This window comes from Hoplias malabaricus, chromosome Y (assembly GCF_029633855.1).
Source record: "Hoplias malabaricus isolate fHopMal1 chromosome Y, fHopMal1.hap1, whole genome shotgun sequence".
In the NCBI taxonomy this organism is placed as follows: domain Eukaryota; kingdom Metazoa; phylum Chordata; class Actinopteri; order Characiformes; family Erythrinidae; genus Hoplias; species Hoplias malabaricus.
In genome coordinates, this window is record NC_089820.1 from 53,398,522 (window position 1) to 53,413,527 (window position 15,006).

General features: G+C 44.2%; 1 protein-coding gene and 1 long non-coding RNA gene across 3 annotated transcripts; one reads left to right on the plus strand and one right to left on the minus strand.

The window, feature by feature from the left end:
* Positions 1 to 1,285: 1,285 nt before the first annotated feature.
* LOC136678921 (uncharacterized) lies at positions 1,286 to 5,497 on the minus strand. Its single transcript, XR_010796505.1, has 3 exons — positions 5,405 to 5,497; positions 3,358 to 3,419; positions 1,286 to 1,845 (listed from the first exon to the last, which is right to left on the minus strand). It is a non-coding gene; the product is annotated as an uncharacterized lncRNA (long non-coding RNA).
* Positions 5,498 to 5,558: 61 nt separating this feature from the next.
* Positions 5,559 to 13,198, plus strand: LOC136678920 (solute carrier family 25 member 44-like). 2 transcript variants are annotated; one of them, XR_010796504.1, is made up of 4 exons: positions 5,559 to 5,696; positions 7,214 to 7,893; positions 8,030 to 8,152; positions 12,251 to 12,388. XR_010796504.1 is itself a non-coding variant. In XM_066657112.1 (4 exons), the coding sequence occupies exons 2-4, from the start codon at positions 7,263 to 7,265 to the stop codon at positions 12,440 to 12,442; spliced, it is 951 nt and encodes a 316-aa protein (XP_066513209.1). In that variant the 5' UTR covers positions 5,562 to 5,696; positions 7,214 to 7,262; the 3' UTR covers positions 12,443 to 13,198. The 2 variants fall into 2 exon arrangements, 1 of the variants encoding a protein (XP_066513209.1); XM_066657112.1 differs by having other exon boundaries at positions 5,562 to 5,696; positions 8,025 to 8,152; positions 12,251 to 13,198.
* Positions 13,199 to 15,006: the final 1,808 nt, after the last annotated feature.

Consider the following 15,006-nt stretch of genomic DNA (forward strand, 5'->3'; position numbering starts at 1 on the left):
AAAAACCAAAAAAAAAAACAACAACTCACGTATACAAATAATAGCTTTACATAAGCTAATGTATAAGTTAATGTAAAATTAATAATTCAAAGTGATTCTAGAATGTTTCCATTTGTCTATAAATCATGACATTTAGATACAACGTTAACTAAAGCCATTATTTTCATATAAAACATGTCAAAAATGAAGAGATTTTGGCCAGTGATATTAAATTAGTCTAGTTCAGAATAATTACTAAAAGCCCTAGAGGATTCAGATGACTGAGAGCTTTAACAACATTAATGGAGACATGATGGCAGATTAACCAGACAAAAATATATGTAATTGCATTATTAAATCAAATGATTCTTTTCTTTCCAAAACTCCTGAAATTTTGAATACAACAATTAAAAATACCTTTAAGCAAATAGTGAGTACTATTTTGATCTACAGTACTTTATATTATATCTTAGGGTGACCAGACGTCCTCTTTTACACGGACATGTCCTCTTTTTTAGACTTAAAAAATGTCCGGGCAGAATTTCACAAAGGTCCGGGATTTGTTTTTCTACCGCTTACATAGAACTTCGAGAAGCGCTTCGTTCACAAACTAGTCCCGCCCTCCCCTACTCCGATTGGTTCAGTTGAGTGAGAAGGGGGCGTGGTGAAGTAGCCTAAAATCTTCGGATTGGACGGTCTGACTGTAGCGCTACCGTTATTGGTCGATAACCTTCTCTGTAAACATTTAATTGGTCAGTCTGCACGTCAGTAGTCCCCCCCCCCCCCCAGTAGTCGTTTCACCATCTCAAAACTGGTCACCCTATTATATCTACATCATAAACATTCTGTCTACATTTTATTATAAATAAAATATACCTATATTTGCATAGCTTTCTTTTTTATAAGAGATAATGTGAATCCGAAAGCCCCAGGTGAGCAAGCAGAAGGCCCTTAAAATGGAGGTTATGTCACCTTTAACATGGTTCTGAACACTCACTCATCTCATGTACTTAAAACAATCTTTTGGGAACTATGAGTGGTTCTAATATGTCACTCCAAACGGTTTTTATTGACATCTGTATTTTGAAAGTGTCATATTTATTTGAAAAGACAATCAACCAGGCAGTGGTTAAACATGGCAGAGTAAAAAAGAGTCAAATATGTGAGCTCTGATTTCTCTCAAAGTTGAGTTGTGTTCACATGCTGAGATTTATTTGAAGCTCAGAGACAGAAGGGCAAGTATGTGTTAGTAGCAGAAAGAGTGAGAGTGAGCTATGGCTGGATATATATATATATATATATATATATCAGAAGAATTTTCCTATTAAGATTTAACAGAACATGTCCAAACGTATATAAGTAGTTATATAAGTACTTTTAAATAAGTAGAAAGTGAAAATAGATACAAGCTACAACAGCATACATCATGTATCATCATGCTCAGTACCAGGCATCTGCTAGAGAGGTACAGCAAACAGTTGAACACAATTTCTTTTTTATAAATGTCAGATTTCATTACACAAATATACTGGTAGTTAATTATATATTTTAGAAAATTTTCCACAATAACCCCAGACAAATTATCGCATAAAAGGAGTCATTTGAATAGAGTCCCTCTCCAGCTTCCTTAATAAAGTAATCCATCCTACAGCGTCTGCTTGTGTTTGGAGGGTGCTGGGAGGCTGTCATCCAAAGGGCTGATGCAGACCACCTGCCTTGGCCTTTCTCTGACCTCCTGCCGCCCCCACAGCTCTGGCATTCCACTACCTTCCCCTGCCATGTTTATCCTGAAGACGATTAGACAGCACTGCTATCAAATGCATGCCTCAGAACGGACCACCACTCCTCCATGCTTATTCTTCTGCTCTGAGAGAGAGAGAGAGAGAGAGAGAGAGAGAGAGAGAGAGAGAGAGAGAGAGAGAGAACATACCAGACCGGCTTCTCTTCTCTACTCCAACGTACTAAATGTCCAACTGCTAGAGCTGCCTTCTCATACAGCTTTTCTTTATTAATATTAATAATAATACAAATAAAGGCAACAATAAACAAAAACACTCATAATTACAGACAGTAATTGAATTATATATGAAAAGTAAGCCTAGAGGATGTTACTTTTAAGCTTTGAGAATATAAATATTTTTGGAGTATTCCAGAGCTTGGTTTCTGTATAAAAAGTAAGTGCACTAATTAAAACTGATTTATTTTACACTATATTAAGTTATTAAACATTAAGTTATTAAACATTTTGAAATTGAATGAATGCCTGAATACCAACGCATAAAGCAGCACAAGCTGATCGTGTAAAGTGGACACAGTGACTAAATTCCTTTTCGATTGTTTTAGGTGTAAATAAAAAAGATCAATGGGGGCCTGTTTTTAGCTGCGTTCTCCTAGAGAATTCACTGCCAAAACCATTCTCCCCCCTTCTGCCTCCTCACACAAACTTCAAACAATGAGCAACAGCAGCCTGATAACATAATTCACTCTCTGCTTGCTGAAGAATTTCTCTTGGAAAGTGGATGCATTTTCTGGGATTTGATTTATAAAGAATTGCAGTTTAAGATTGTAAATGTTTAAACAAAATATAAAGCTGACCTCATCATGACCAGGCCTCTAAGTCTAGAGGAAGAGCAGAAAGATATGTTCTGTTTCTTCACAAACAGCTGCTGCTATGCTACAATAGCTACTCTTTAAAATGTTAATATATATAGTTTCAAAAGGAATTCCCCATGCACTTCCCTATGTATGTTATTTTCATCACTGAAAACATTTAATTTGCATTAAAACAATATCTAACATTAAAGAATAAATATAGAAGACTATGGCAAATTTAACGCCATAAAATACTTTTGAAATAAAGGCTACAAACACATTGATTTATTACCATTGTTTTCTTGACCAATAAACAGCATAAATTAGCATGGCCTTGCTGTTGTTGTATGTCGGAGGAGGTCTGTTCAGATGAACAAGTTTCATGTGTGGTTTTACAGATGGTCACAGCTGACTCTAATCTGATTGCTCCATCTGAGATGCTTTATGCTGTATATAGCTGTAACAAATGGTCAGTTGCCATTAGAGGCCTGTTGCAATGGCCTTAGAGGGGAACTCCAGTGATTTTTTAAAAATAAATTTCAGCATATAACCACTCGGTGCAATATAAACACATTCTTTCATATTTTTATGATTAAAAACACTGAGTCAGAAAAGTGTACAATGGTAGTGACTGTAACCTGGTGTTGAAAGCCACACAGAAAATGATGCTGACATTTAGAAAAATTGGTGGATTTCCCAAATTTCCGTAATGATCAAACATTATTAAAGCTGTGAGGGTAGGATACCCTTCGATGGACTGGCACCATTTATAAGGTGCGTGCTTACCTCATGCCTGTTGACTCTGTGCAGGCTCTGGATCCATTCTGACCCTGAACACAATGAAACACCTACAGAAAAAGAATGAAAGGATTGTCAAGTTTTTGTCTTAGATATACAGCAAGGTTAAATATGCTATATTCAGTTCATCCATCCATTATCTGTAAGCGCTTATCCAATTCAGGGTCACGGTAGGTCCAGAGCCTACCTGGAATCACTGGGCGCAAGGTGGGAATACACCCTGGAGGGAGCGCCAGTCCTTCACAGGGCAACACACACACACATTTGAACACTTTTGAGTCGCCAATCCACCTACCAACGTGTGTTTTTGGACTGTGGGAGGAAACTGGAGCACCCAGAGGAAACCCACGCAGACACTGGGAGAACACACCAACTACTCACAGTCACCCGGAATGGGATTTGAACCCACAACCTCCAGGTCCTTGGAGCTGTGTGACTGCGACACTACCTGTTGCTCCACTGAGCCGCCCTATATTCAGTTCAATCGGTTAAACAGGGAGAATGAAAGAGGCATTCAACCAGTAGCTGGAGGTCTGGATGCAGTATATTATTTACGTAGGATGCTCAGTATTATATATAAATGAGGGAGTCTAAATTCTGGATTGTACAATTGAGATTTAACTGGGGATTATCAGGTTTAATATGCACTCTATAAAGTATTTTGGGTGATGCTACACAAGAAACAACTTTGGTTCAATCAAAAAACATATAACTAATTGTTTTTATAGGTGTGTGAAGGTGAAGAACTTTTAAAGGGTTTCAGAATTCATCTCTTGATCTCAAGGTTCTTTATTCCTATGTAACAGCAAAAAAATGGTTCTTTATGGAACCAAAATGGTTCTTCTGTGGCAATGCTCAAAGAACACTTTGTGGCACCTTTATTTTAAAAGAGTGAGTGTGCAAAAACAAAATCCATCAAACTGTGCTGGAATCATGCTCACTTTCACTTTAGAAAATCAACAGTAAGAAAAAACTTTTTTTTTCCATTGCTTCCAGTTTTGTCACATATTTATGACCTCTGAACCTGAGTGGGGACTTCAGAAGAGCACTTTTGGCAGCAAAGGAAGAATGAGGCTCTGTGTCTGCTGAATCATGTTTTACAGAACAGCCCCATCTGCTGTCCATTTTCACACATTTTACAAGTTTGTTTATACAGAGGCCTGCTACGTTTTAGATATTTCAAATGTATATTTCAAGTTCTAGTAGGGTGACCAGACGTCCTCTTTTACCCGGACATGTCCATTTTTTAAGACTTAAAAAAATGTCCGGGCGTAATTTCACAAACGTCCGTCCATTTTGTTTTTCTAGAGCTTACATAGAACTTCGAGAAGTTTCGTTCACAAACTAGTCCCGCCCTCCCCTACTCCGTTTGGTTCGCTTGAGTGAGAAGGGGGCGTGGGGAAGTAGCCTAAAATCTTCTGATTGGACGGTCTGACTGTAGAGCTACCGTTATTGGTCGATAACCTTCTCTGTAAACATTTAATCGGTCAGTCTGCACGTCACGTCAGTAGTCCTTGTGTACTTCAGGCAAAGCTCATGGACCCACCCTCACCTCGAGCAGCTATGCCGAAATGTAAATATAAAAGTTCTCGGATGAATTAAAAAAGAAATTCCCATGTTTTGTGTAGCAAATAAAGGTGTAAAGGACCTAAAAGCACACATAGGTTCAGCTAAACATACAACGGCAGTGAGGGGCGAGAGCTCACCCACCCCCCTTTTCATTCATGTCCTCTTTTTCACCGTCTCAGATCTGGTTACCCTATCTGAGGGTGACACCATGTTCCATGAAAAAGTAGCCTTTACTGCAAATTTATGCAACACTTGGGCTAATATTAGAACACATGTACACACACATACTCATAAACAAACATTTTATTCTATTCTTACTGGCAGAAAATAACTACACTAATAATAACTGTGATAAGATTAATAATTAATAACTAACTAATCTGTATGAAGTCTGGGTCCAGCCGGGCCCTTGTCGTCAATTCACTAGCGGACACAACTTTTTCACTCTCCGTCACCTTGGCCTCACCTTCGGTTCGGTTTCTTGGCGGTGTTAGACCGGACAGCTTAAAAAAAAAACAAAAAAACATGCTGCTGAGAGAAAACGAAGAGGGCGCTAATGTACCTCTGAGGAAAAAAGAGCAGCCCAGGAGCTAAAGAACAAGAAGAAGCCATCGCCTGTGACTTGAGTGTGACATGTTTTTTTCTGAGGACAAATTCAGCTCGTAACCTAGTGGTATCTTGCTAAAAAATATAGGACTTGTAATGGAAAAACACAAGCCTATGATGAGATTTGAATAATACAGACATTTTTCTGCACGGTAGGTTTTTCCCTCTGTTGGTTGGTGTATAATTTGTTCGTGTTGATTTGACGTTAGCTAACTTCTAAGAAAAAAACCACCTCAGTATTTTTAAATTATACCGAATAATACTAAAACAACTTAAAGAGTTAGTGCTTAAAACAGAACAGAACACAACATTTGTTACTATGTGAGACAAAAGACGAGAATGCAACGTTTGAGTGGGTTTTTTTCCAGGTGTTTGCTAGCACAGCTAAGTTATCTTACCCAATATGTCAAATACAGTGTTAACCCAGAATTAAAAATGTCAAAAACCGTATCTTTAAAAGACATATATTTAATATTTTTCTTTTTTCATTTAATATCCACTCATGACATTCCAGTAAGGTCGGTTCATTTGTGAAGGCTAGTCCAGTAGTGAAGGTTAATCTAATATGACCATTTAGCCAAGCCTTTTTCCCTTACATTTGTACCGGCCATATACATGTTCTGTGTCCTTTTAAAACGGATATATATGTAAATTAAATCGGTGCTGATTGGCTACGCTGTGTTTTGCCTTTAGGCTGACGTCACAAAAGCAGTTCACACTTGTGCGATGTGTCTAAAGGGTGTTTCACAAAGCAGGTTGTCTCAGTTGAGCCAGAGTTGAGCCAGATATGGCAAAGAGCCAAGGGACATTTCTATTGGACAGTCCCCAACTCTGGGCTAAGCCTAAGTTATCCAGCTAGCTAACTCATAAATCCAGCTTTGTCTGACAACCCCCAGGTGTGTGCCATGGTTGTGTCAAAACACACTTATACTGTGTGCCCGTAATAAAACAATTAAACGCACCCTGTCGATACAGCAGCCTCAAAGCTATTGGGTCAGTCTTATATCCCACAGTTCAATGCACTGGTGGCTCAGGTGTGAAAGGTAAAATACCTACAACATCTACAACTACTATATGTCTGATACATATATGCACACTGTCTGCCTTCTGTTCGGAAATACAACGTATTAATGTGCACTTATGAAAACCACAAAGCTCAGGTGTGAATTGAGGAAAACCAGAAGGTTGCCGGTTCGATCCCCAGGACCAGCAGGAACATCCATGGCTGAAGTGCCCTTGAGCACGGCACTGAACCCCCAAACACTCCTCGCCGCTCTGGGTGTGTGTTCACAGCCCCCAGTGCATGAGTGTATGTTTGTGTTCACTGCCACAAATGGCTAAACAAGGAAGACACATTTCATTGTACAATCATTGTATTATCATTAGCTACTTGTCCAGCTTAGACCCCCGGTCATTAACAACAAACGAACAAAGGTTAACAGTCCATTTTTGCCGTGGTACTAAAAGTTAATCATTAATGCACAGCTTTAGAACAGAAGAGTGACACACAAATGTGTGTGTGTGTTAATGGTGGGATAGTGTTTCTTCTTGCCTGGCATTTCATTGGTAGAATTGGTGCCGAAATGTAAGTTACTGAGAACAAAATTGCTGTAAAAGTGTCTGTTGTAATGAATGAAAATGTGTTATCTCCCATGTGACTGTGTCTCAGGTTAACAGCCTGAGCCTGAGGCTGATGCTGGGCACTTCAGGAAGGAGCCATGCAGCAGAAGCGCAACATCCAGATCATAGAATGGGAGGACCTGGACAAACGCAAGTTCTACTCCTTTGGAGTTTTTATGACCATGACCATCCGTGCCACCGTCTACCCAGCCATGCTCATCCGCACCAGACTGCAGGTACAGAAAGGGAAATCTCTCTATACTGGGACCTATGACGCCTTCCGAAAAATCCTGCGAGCTGAGGGTTTGAGGGGCCTTTACAGAGGTTTCATGGTCAACACGTTCACCCTCATATCCGGGCAGGCGTACATCACAACTTACGAGCTGGTGAGGAAATATGTCTCTAACTATTCCAAGGATAACACTCTTAAGTCGCTAGTGGCAGGAGGATCAGCGTCATTAGTTGCTCAGAGCATCACCGTACCAATAGATGTGATCTCCCAGCAACTCATGATGCAGGGCCAAGGGGAACATCTCACACGCTTTAAAGTCAAACCCAAAGCACCGTCGGGAGCAAAGCACAAAGTCACTTTTGGCCAGACCAGAGACATTATAGCTCAAATATTTGCTGCAGACGGCTTCCGTGGGTTTTACCGAGGGTATGTGGCATCTCTTCTTACATACATACCCAACAGTGCAGTCTGGTGGCCTTTTTACCACTTTTATGCAGGTAAGAACTGCCCTGTTTGTTTGGCTAATCATCATTTAATGCATCATGCAAATGAGCGATTGAAGAAATTACTTGTGTAAGCTTTCAATTTGTCATCAAACACTTATCTTGTATCTTATACTTCTCCACAGAGCAGCTGTCCAAAATGGCACCGAATGACTGCCCACATTTAATTCTCCAAGCCATGGCTGGACCTCTGGCAGCTGCTACTGCCTCCACTGTCACCAATCCAATGGATGTAGTTAGAGCCAGGGTTCAGGTAAATTACATATAATGCAGTTGTTTAAGTGTACCATTGTGGGGTGGTTTCCCAGACAGGGATTAAGCACAGTCCTCGACTACACAGCATTATTTAAATTGTGATTTCTTTCCATTGAAAGGAGGATTTAGTCCAGGACTAAGCGTAATCCTTATCTGGGATACCAACTCTGTGTCTTGCGCATTTTAGGTCTATAACACCTTGTCTTGACTTATTTTTTGCATTCATTTCATTCATTCATTCATTATCTGTAACCCTTATCCAGTTCAGGGTCGCGGTGGGTCCAGAGCCTACCTGGAATCATTGGGCACAAGGCGGGAATACACCACACTCCTCACAGACAGTCACCCGGAGGAAACCCACACAGACACAGGGAGAACACACCACACTCCTCACAGACAGTCACCCGGAGGAAACCCACACAGACACAGGGAGAACACACCACACTCCTCACAGACAGTCACCCGGAGGAAACCCACACAGACACAGGGAGAACACACCACACTCCTCACAGACACTCACCCGGAGGAAACCCACACAGACACAGGGAGAACACACCACACTCCTCACAGACAGTCACCCAGAGGAAACACACGCGAACACAGGGAGAACACACCAAACTCCTCACAGACAGTCACCCGGAGGAAACCCACACAGACACAGGGAAAACACACCAAACACCTCACAGACAGTCACCCGGAGGAAACCCACACAGACACAGGGAGAACACACCAAACTCCTCAAAGACAGTCACCCGGAGGAAACACACACAGACACAGGGAAAACACGCCACACTCCTCACAGACAGTCACCCGGAGGAAACACACACAGACACAGGGAGAACACGCCACACTCCTCACAGACAGTCACCCGGAGGAAACCCACAGGGAGAACACGCCACACTCCTCACAGACAGTCACCCGGAGGAAACCCACAGGGAGAACACGCCACACTCCTCACAGACAGTCACCCGGAGGAAACCCACAGGGAGAACACGCCACACTCCTCACAGACAGTCACCCGGAGGAAACCCACAGGGAGAACACGCCACACTCCTCACAGACAGTCACCCGGAGGAAACCCACAGGGAGAACACGCCACACTCCTCACAGACAGTCACCCGGAGGAAACCCACACAGACACAGGGAGAACACGCCACACTCCTCACAGACAGTCACCCGGAGGAAACCCACACAGACACAGAGAGAACACGCCACACTCCTCACAGACAGTCACCCGGAGGAAACCCACACAGACACAGGGAGAACACGCCACACTCCTCACAGACAGTCACCCGGAGGAAACCCACACAGACACAGGGAGAACACGCCACACTCCTCACAGACAGTCACCCGGAGGAAACCCACACAGACACAGGGAGAACACGCCACACTCCTCACAGACAGTCACCCGGAGGAAACCCACACAGACACAGGGAGAACACGCCACACTCCTCACAGACAGTCACCCGGAGGAAACCCACGCAGACACAGGGAGAACACGCCACACTCCTCACAGACAGTCACCCGGAGGAAACCCACGCAGACACAGGGAGAACACGCCACACTCCTCACAGACAGTCACCCGGAGGAAACCCACGCAGACACAGGGAGAACACGCCACACTCCTCACAGACAGTCACCCGGAGGAAACCCACGCAGACACAGGGAGAACACGCCACACTCCTCACAGACAGTCACCCGGAGGAAACCCACGCAGACACAGGGAGAACACGCCACACTCCTCACAGACAGTCACCCGGAGGAAACCCACGCAGACACAGGGAGAACACGCCACACTCCTCACAGACAGTCACCCGGAGGAAACCCACGCAGACACAGGGAGAACACGCCACACTCCTCACAGACAGTCACCCGGAGGAAACCCACGCAGACACAGGGAGAACACGCCACACTCCTCACAGACAGTCACCCGGAGGAAACCCACGCAGACACAGGGAGAACACGCCACACTCCTCACAGACAGTCACCCGGAGGAAACCCACGCAGACACAGGGAGAACACGCCACACTCCTCACAGACAGTCACCCGGAGGAAACCCACGCAGACACAGGGAGAACACGCCACACTCCTCACAGACAGTCACCCGGAGGAAACCCACGCAGACACAGGGAGAACACGCCACACTCCTCACAGACAGTCACCCGGAGGAAACCCACGCAGACACAGGGAGAACACGCCACACTCCTCACAGACAGTCACCCGGAGGAAACCCACGCAGACACAGGGAGAACACGCCACACTCCTCACAGACAGTCACCCGGAGGAAACCCACGCAGACACAGGGAGAACACGCCACACTCCTCACAGACAGTCACCCGGAGGAAACCCACGCAGACACAGGGAGAACACGCCACACTCCTCACAGACAGTCACCCGGAGGAAACCCACGCAGACACAGGGAGAACACGCCACACTCCTCACAGACAGTCACCCGGAGGAAACCCACGCAGACACAGGGAGAACACGCCACACTCCTCACAGACAGTCACCCGGAGGAAACCCACGCAGACACAGGGAGAACACGCCACACTCCTCACAGACAGTCACCCGGAGGAAACCCACGCAGACACAGGGAGAACACGCCACACTCCTCACAGACAGTCACCCGGAGGAAACCCACGCAGACACAGGGAGAACACGCCACACTCCTCACAGACAGTCACCCGGAGGAAACCCACGCAGACACAGGGAGAACACGCCACACTCCTCACAGACAGTCACCCGGAGGAAACCCACGCAGACACAGGGAGAACACGCCACACTCCTCACAGACAGTCACCCGGAGGAAACCCACGCAGACACAGGGAGAACACGCCACACTCCTCACAGACAGTCACCCGGAGGAAACCCACGCAGACACAGGGAGAACACGCCACACTCCTCACAGACAGTCACCCGGAGGAAACCCACGCAGACACAGGGAGAACACGCCACACTCCTCACAGACAGTCACCCGGAGGAAACCCACGCAGACACAGGGAGAACACGCCACACTCCTCACAGACAGTCACCCGGAGGAAACCCACGCAGACACAGGGAGAACACGCCACACTCCTCACAGACAGTCACCCGGAGGAAACCCACGCAGACACAGGGAGAACACGCCACACTCCTCACAGACAGTCACCCGGAGGAAACCCACGCAGACACAGGGAGAACACGCCACACTCCTCACAGACAGTCACCCGGAGGAAACCCACACAGACACAGGGAGAACACGCCACACTCCTCACAGACAGTCACCCGGAGGAAACCCACACAGACACAGGGAGAACACGCCACACTCCTCACAGACAGTCACCCGGAGGAAACCCACACAGACACAGGGAGAACACGCCACACTCCTCACAGACAGTCACCCGGAGGAAACCCACGCGGACACAGGGAGAACACACCACACTCCTCACAGACAGTCACCCGGAGGAAACCCACACGGACACAGGGAGAACACACCACACTCCTCACAGACAGTCACCCGGAGGAAACCCACGCGGACACAGGGAGAACACACCACACTCCTCACAGACAGTCACCCGGAGCAGGAATCGAACCCACAACCTCCAGGCCCCTGGAGCTGTGTGACTGCGACACCTACCTGCTGCTCCACCGTGCCGCCCATAACGCGTGAATTCATAAGTTAATTATGCTTAACCTTACCTACACTGCTGTGGTTTCTAAAGCCCATTGGTCTTCATAGAGATGATGTTTTGTAATGTCAGCAGTTACATGCATGGGCAGGAGCTGTGGTAGTGGAAGACAAACCAGGTACCAAAAAGCAATAGAGTCGAGTAGTGTATGTACCATGCAGCAGAACAATACCATGTGTTTTCTCAAGCGATGGAGGTCCACCCAATACGTTTGGAGATCCTGAAGTAATTGTCAAACATTAACTCATGACTGCATGCCATCAGACCCTTTCTATTCTAAAGCCTTGCCAACGGAGAAGGGGCTCCCTGTTGATACATTTGATGTCTGCTTCAGTGTATTGTCAGAATTTATCAGTATGAGATGTAGTTCTTCAATTGCTTTTATGTTTGTTGCTGTATGTATGTTTGATCGACTTTGTGTTCTACAGGTTGAAGGCAGGAGTTCAGTCATTGAAACCTTCAAACAGCTGATCAGAGAAGAGGGATGCTGGGGGATGACCAAGGGCCTTTCTGCCCGCATCATATCCTCCACCCCTACAGCAATAGTCATGGTTGTTGGTTATGAAACACTGAAAAAACTGAGCCTTCGTCCAGAGCTGGTGGATTCCAGGCACTGGTAGAGATGTTGTGTCTCAACCATCTCCTCTGTGACTTCCTTTGTGCATCTCATCCATTTCAGACTTTGCCTTCTTTACCTTACTGCCTTGTGGCATCGTATTTTTGTCTTTGAGGCATTTTATATTTGACGTGTAGTTAATATTTTATGGTTAAATCTCACATCGCAATAATGGAATATTTTTATTGGTTTTAAGTGGGAGAGGGGGGTGGGAACTGCTCAGGTTTGTGTGGAACTTACAAAGTGTTTGATGAGAAAGAGGGACATTTTATTGTATATTTTAAGACTTTAATTTATTTTTTGTTACCGCCTGGGTTGTACTTCACTTTTTCAAATACTAAATAATTCTCTTGGTTCCTGAGGTGGGGTTTATATACAGGATGTGTATTTTATAGATGGTTGCTCAAGGTACCTGTCTCTGCCACTTTGTGTTCTGTGGTGCACTGGATGTTGCGCTCCCTGAATTTTCTCTGCAGTTGTCATTTCTAATTATGTGGACAGTGTCATTTTTAAGTTCATTTAATTTAAACCTCGCTTTGTTCTCCTGGATTCTGATGGGAGTGATGTTGCCAAAGCACAGTGAAATATATTTCAAGGAATGAAAGGAAGTGTTGCACAGAATGTGTGGGGGAAAATATGTAATGTTAGTTTATCAGGTAAATGGATTTGTATGAGATGATGACTGTCTGAATGCAATTGATCACCTGTGAAAATGTCTCTGTCCTTGAATATAACAAAGAAATGATTTGAATTGTGATGGTATTGTGTTCTTTTTAAGGCTGTCCTTTCTTCCAAACAGACCATTCATTCATTATCTGTAACCCTTATCCAGTTCAGGGTCGCGGTGTGTCCAGAGTCTACCTGGAATCATTGGGTGCAAGGCGGGAACACACCCTGGAGGGGGCGCCAGTCCTTCATAGGGAACAAACTTTATTTATTTATTTATTTATTTAAAAAAGACACTTCATAGAGTTCAGTTTCTCAAGGACATAATCAGTAAGTGTTACAGATGTGAAATGTTATTGTAATTTTTAGTAGATCCACTAGAGGGCAGATACACCACATATTGAAACAAAACTTACATTAATTACTGGACTGATTTAAAGAATATTGCACTTATTTCTCAACACCCTGCATTTACTCTCTGGGGAATGTATATATCAAAATAACAGTCTCTAATATTAAAAATGTATAAGAATGTCTAAAGCATAATTTAATTTAACATATTTTTTTAAAGCATTCGTGATTTAGACATCTGTTTCAACCACAACTGTGAACACATGCGACTTTATCATTTTCTCCAGAAAAGGGGTATTTCACAACCAACCACTGTAAATGACACTTTGTGACATTTTTTGGCATCTTACTCAATCGGTGGAATTCCTCTTTTAATTCATTCATTCATGAATCCAACTTCAACTTATCCAGTTCAGGGTCTCGGTGGGTCTAGAGCCTACCTGGAATCATTGGGCGCAAGGTGGGAATACACCCTGGAGGGGGCGCTAGTCTTTCACAGGGCAACACATTCACTCACACCTACAGACACTTTTGAGTTGCCAATCCACCTACCAATGTGTGTGGAGGAAACCCACACAGACACAGGGAGAACACACCACACTCCTCACAAACAGGTACCTGGAGCTGTGTGACTACGACAGCTACCTGCTGCACCACCGTGCCGCCCCCTTTAATACATTCTGTCAGTAATAACATATCATTTAAGTTATTAAGTAACAATTTAATTTTCTTTGGGCCTTCATTTAAAATGACTGTTTTACTTCATACTTTACTGTCAACAAAACAGTCATTAGTGTTGATGAAAATAAGGCATGCCATCTCAGGAATGCCCGTATACAGTTTTTTTTTCTTTCAATGCAAATCCATTCTCTCAACGTGATGAGGTCATTCTTTTCTTTAAAGTGCGCCCAGTTGGGCTCAGTGTCTGGGTTCATACGGGCAATGAACTGCAGGATTTAGCCTTTCATTGACTGCACAGACTCCTGTGGTGGTGTTTTATGAAATTGTCTTAGAGCTGAATGGAATGCCCAGATTTAATGCAGATTCTCGCAGAGACTGTCCCTCGCTGCTCTAGTGCCTGCAGGGAAATGTTCTTCCTTGGTACCTCATATCAAAGAGAGATTGAAACATTATTAATCCCAAAGGAAAGTGCAGGGTTACAACAGCAACACAAAAGGAGCACTGAGGCTGTAATTGGACAAAACTACTAAAATGTGGAAATGTTAGAATATTGTGAACCTAAAGAATGGCTCAAAAGAGCTGTTTTTTTTACCCAGCTTTTAAACTTTATAGAATGTTAAGACTTCCATGCGTTAAAGTACTCAACACGCCAAATATTATTGAAATATGATGTGTAGAGTAAATGGAAATATATTGTTTACGATAAACTACACAGCAGCAGGTTAGTGTCGCAGTCACACATCTCCAGGGACCTGGAGGTTGTGGGTTCGATTCCTGCTCCGGGTGACTGTCTGTGAGGAGTGTGGTGTGCTCTCCCTGTGTCTGCGTGGGTTTCCTCCGGGTGACTGTCGGTGAGGAGTGTGGTGTGTT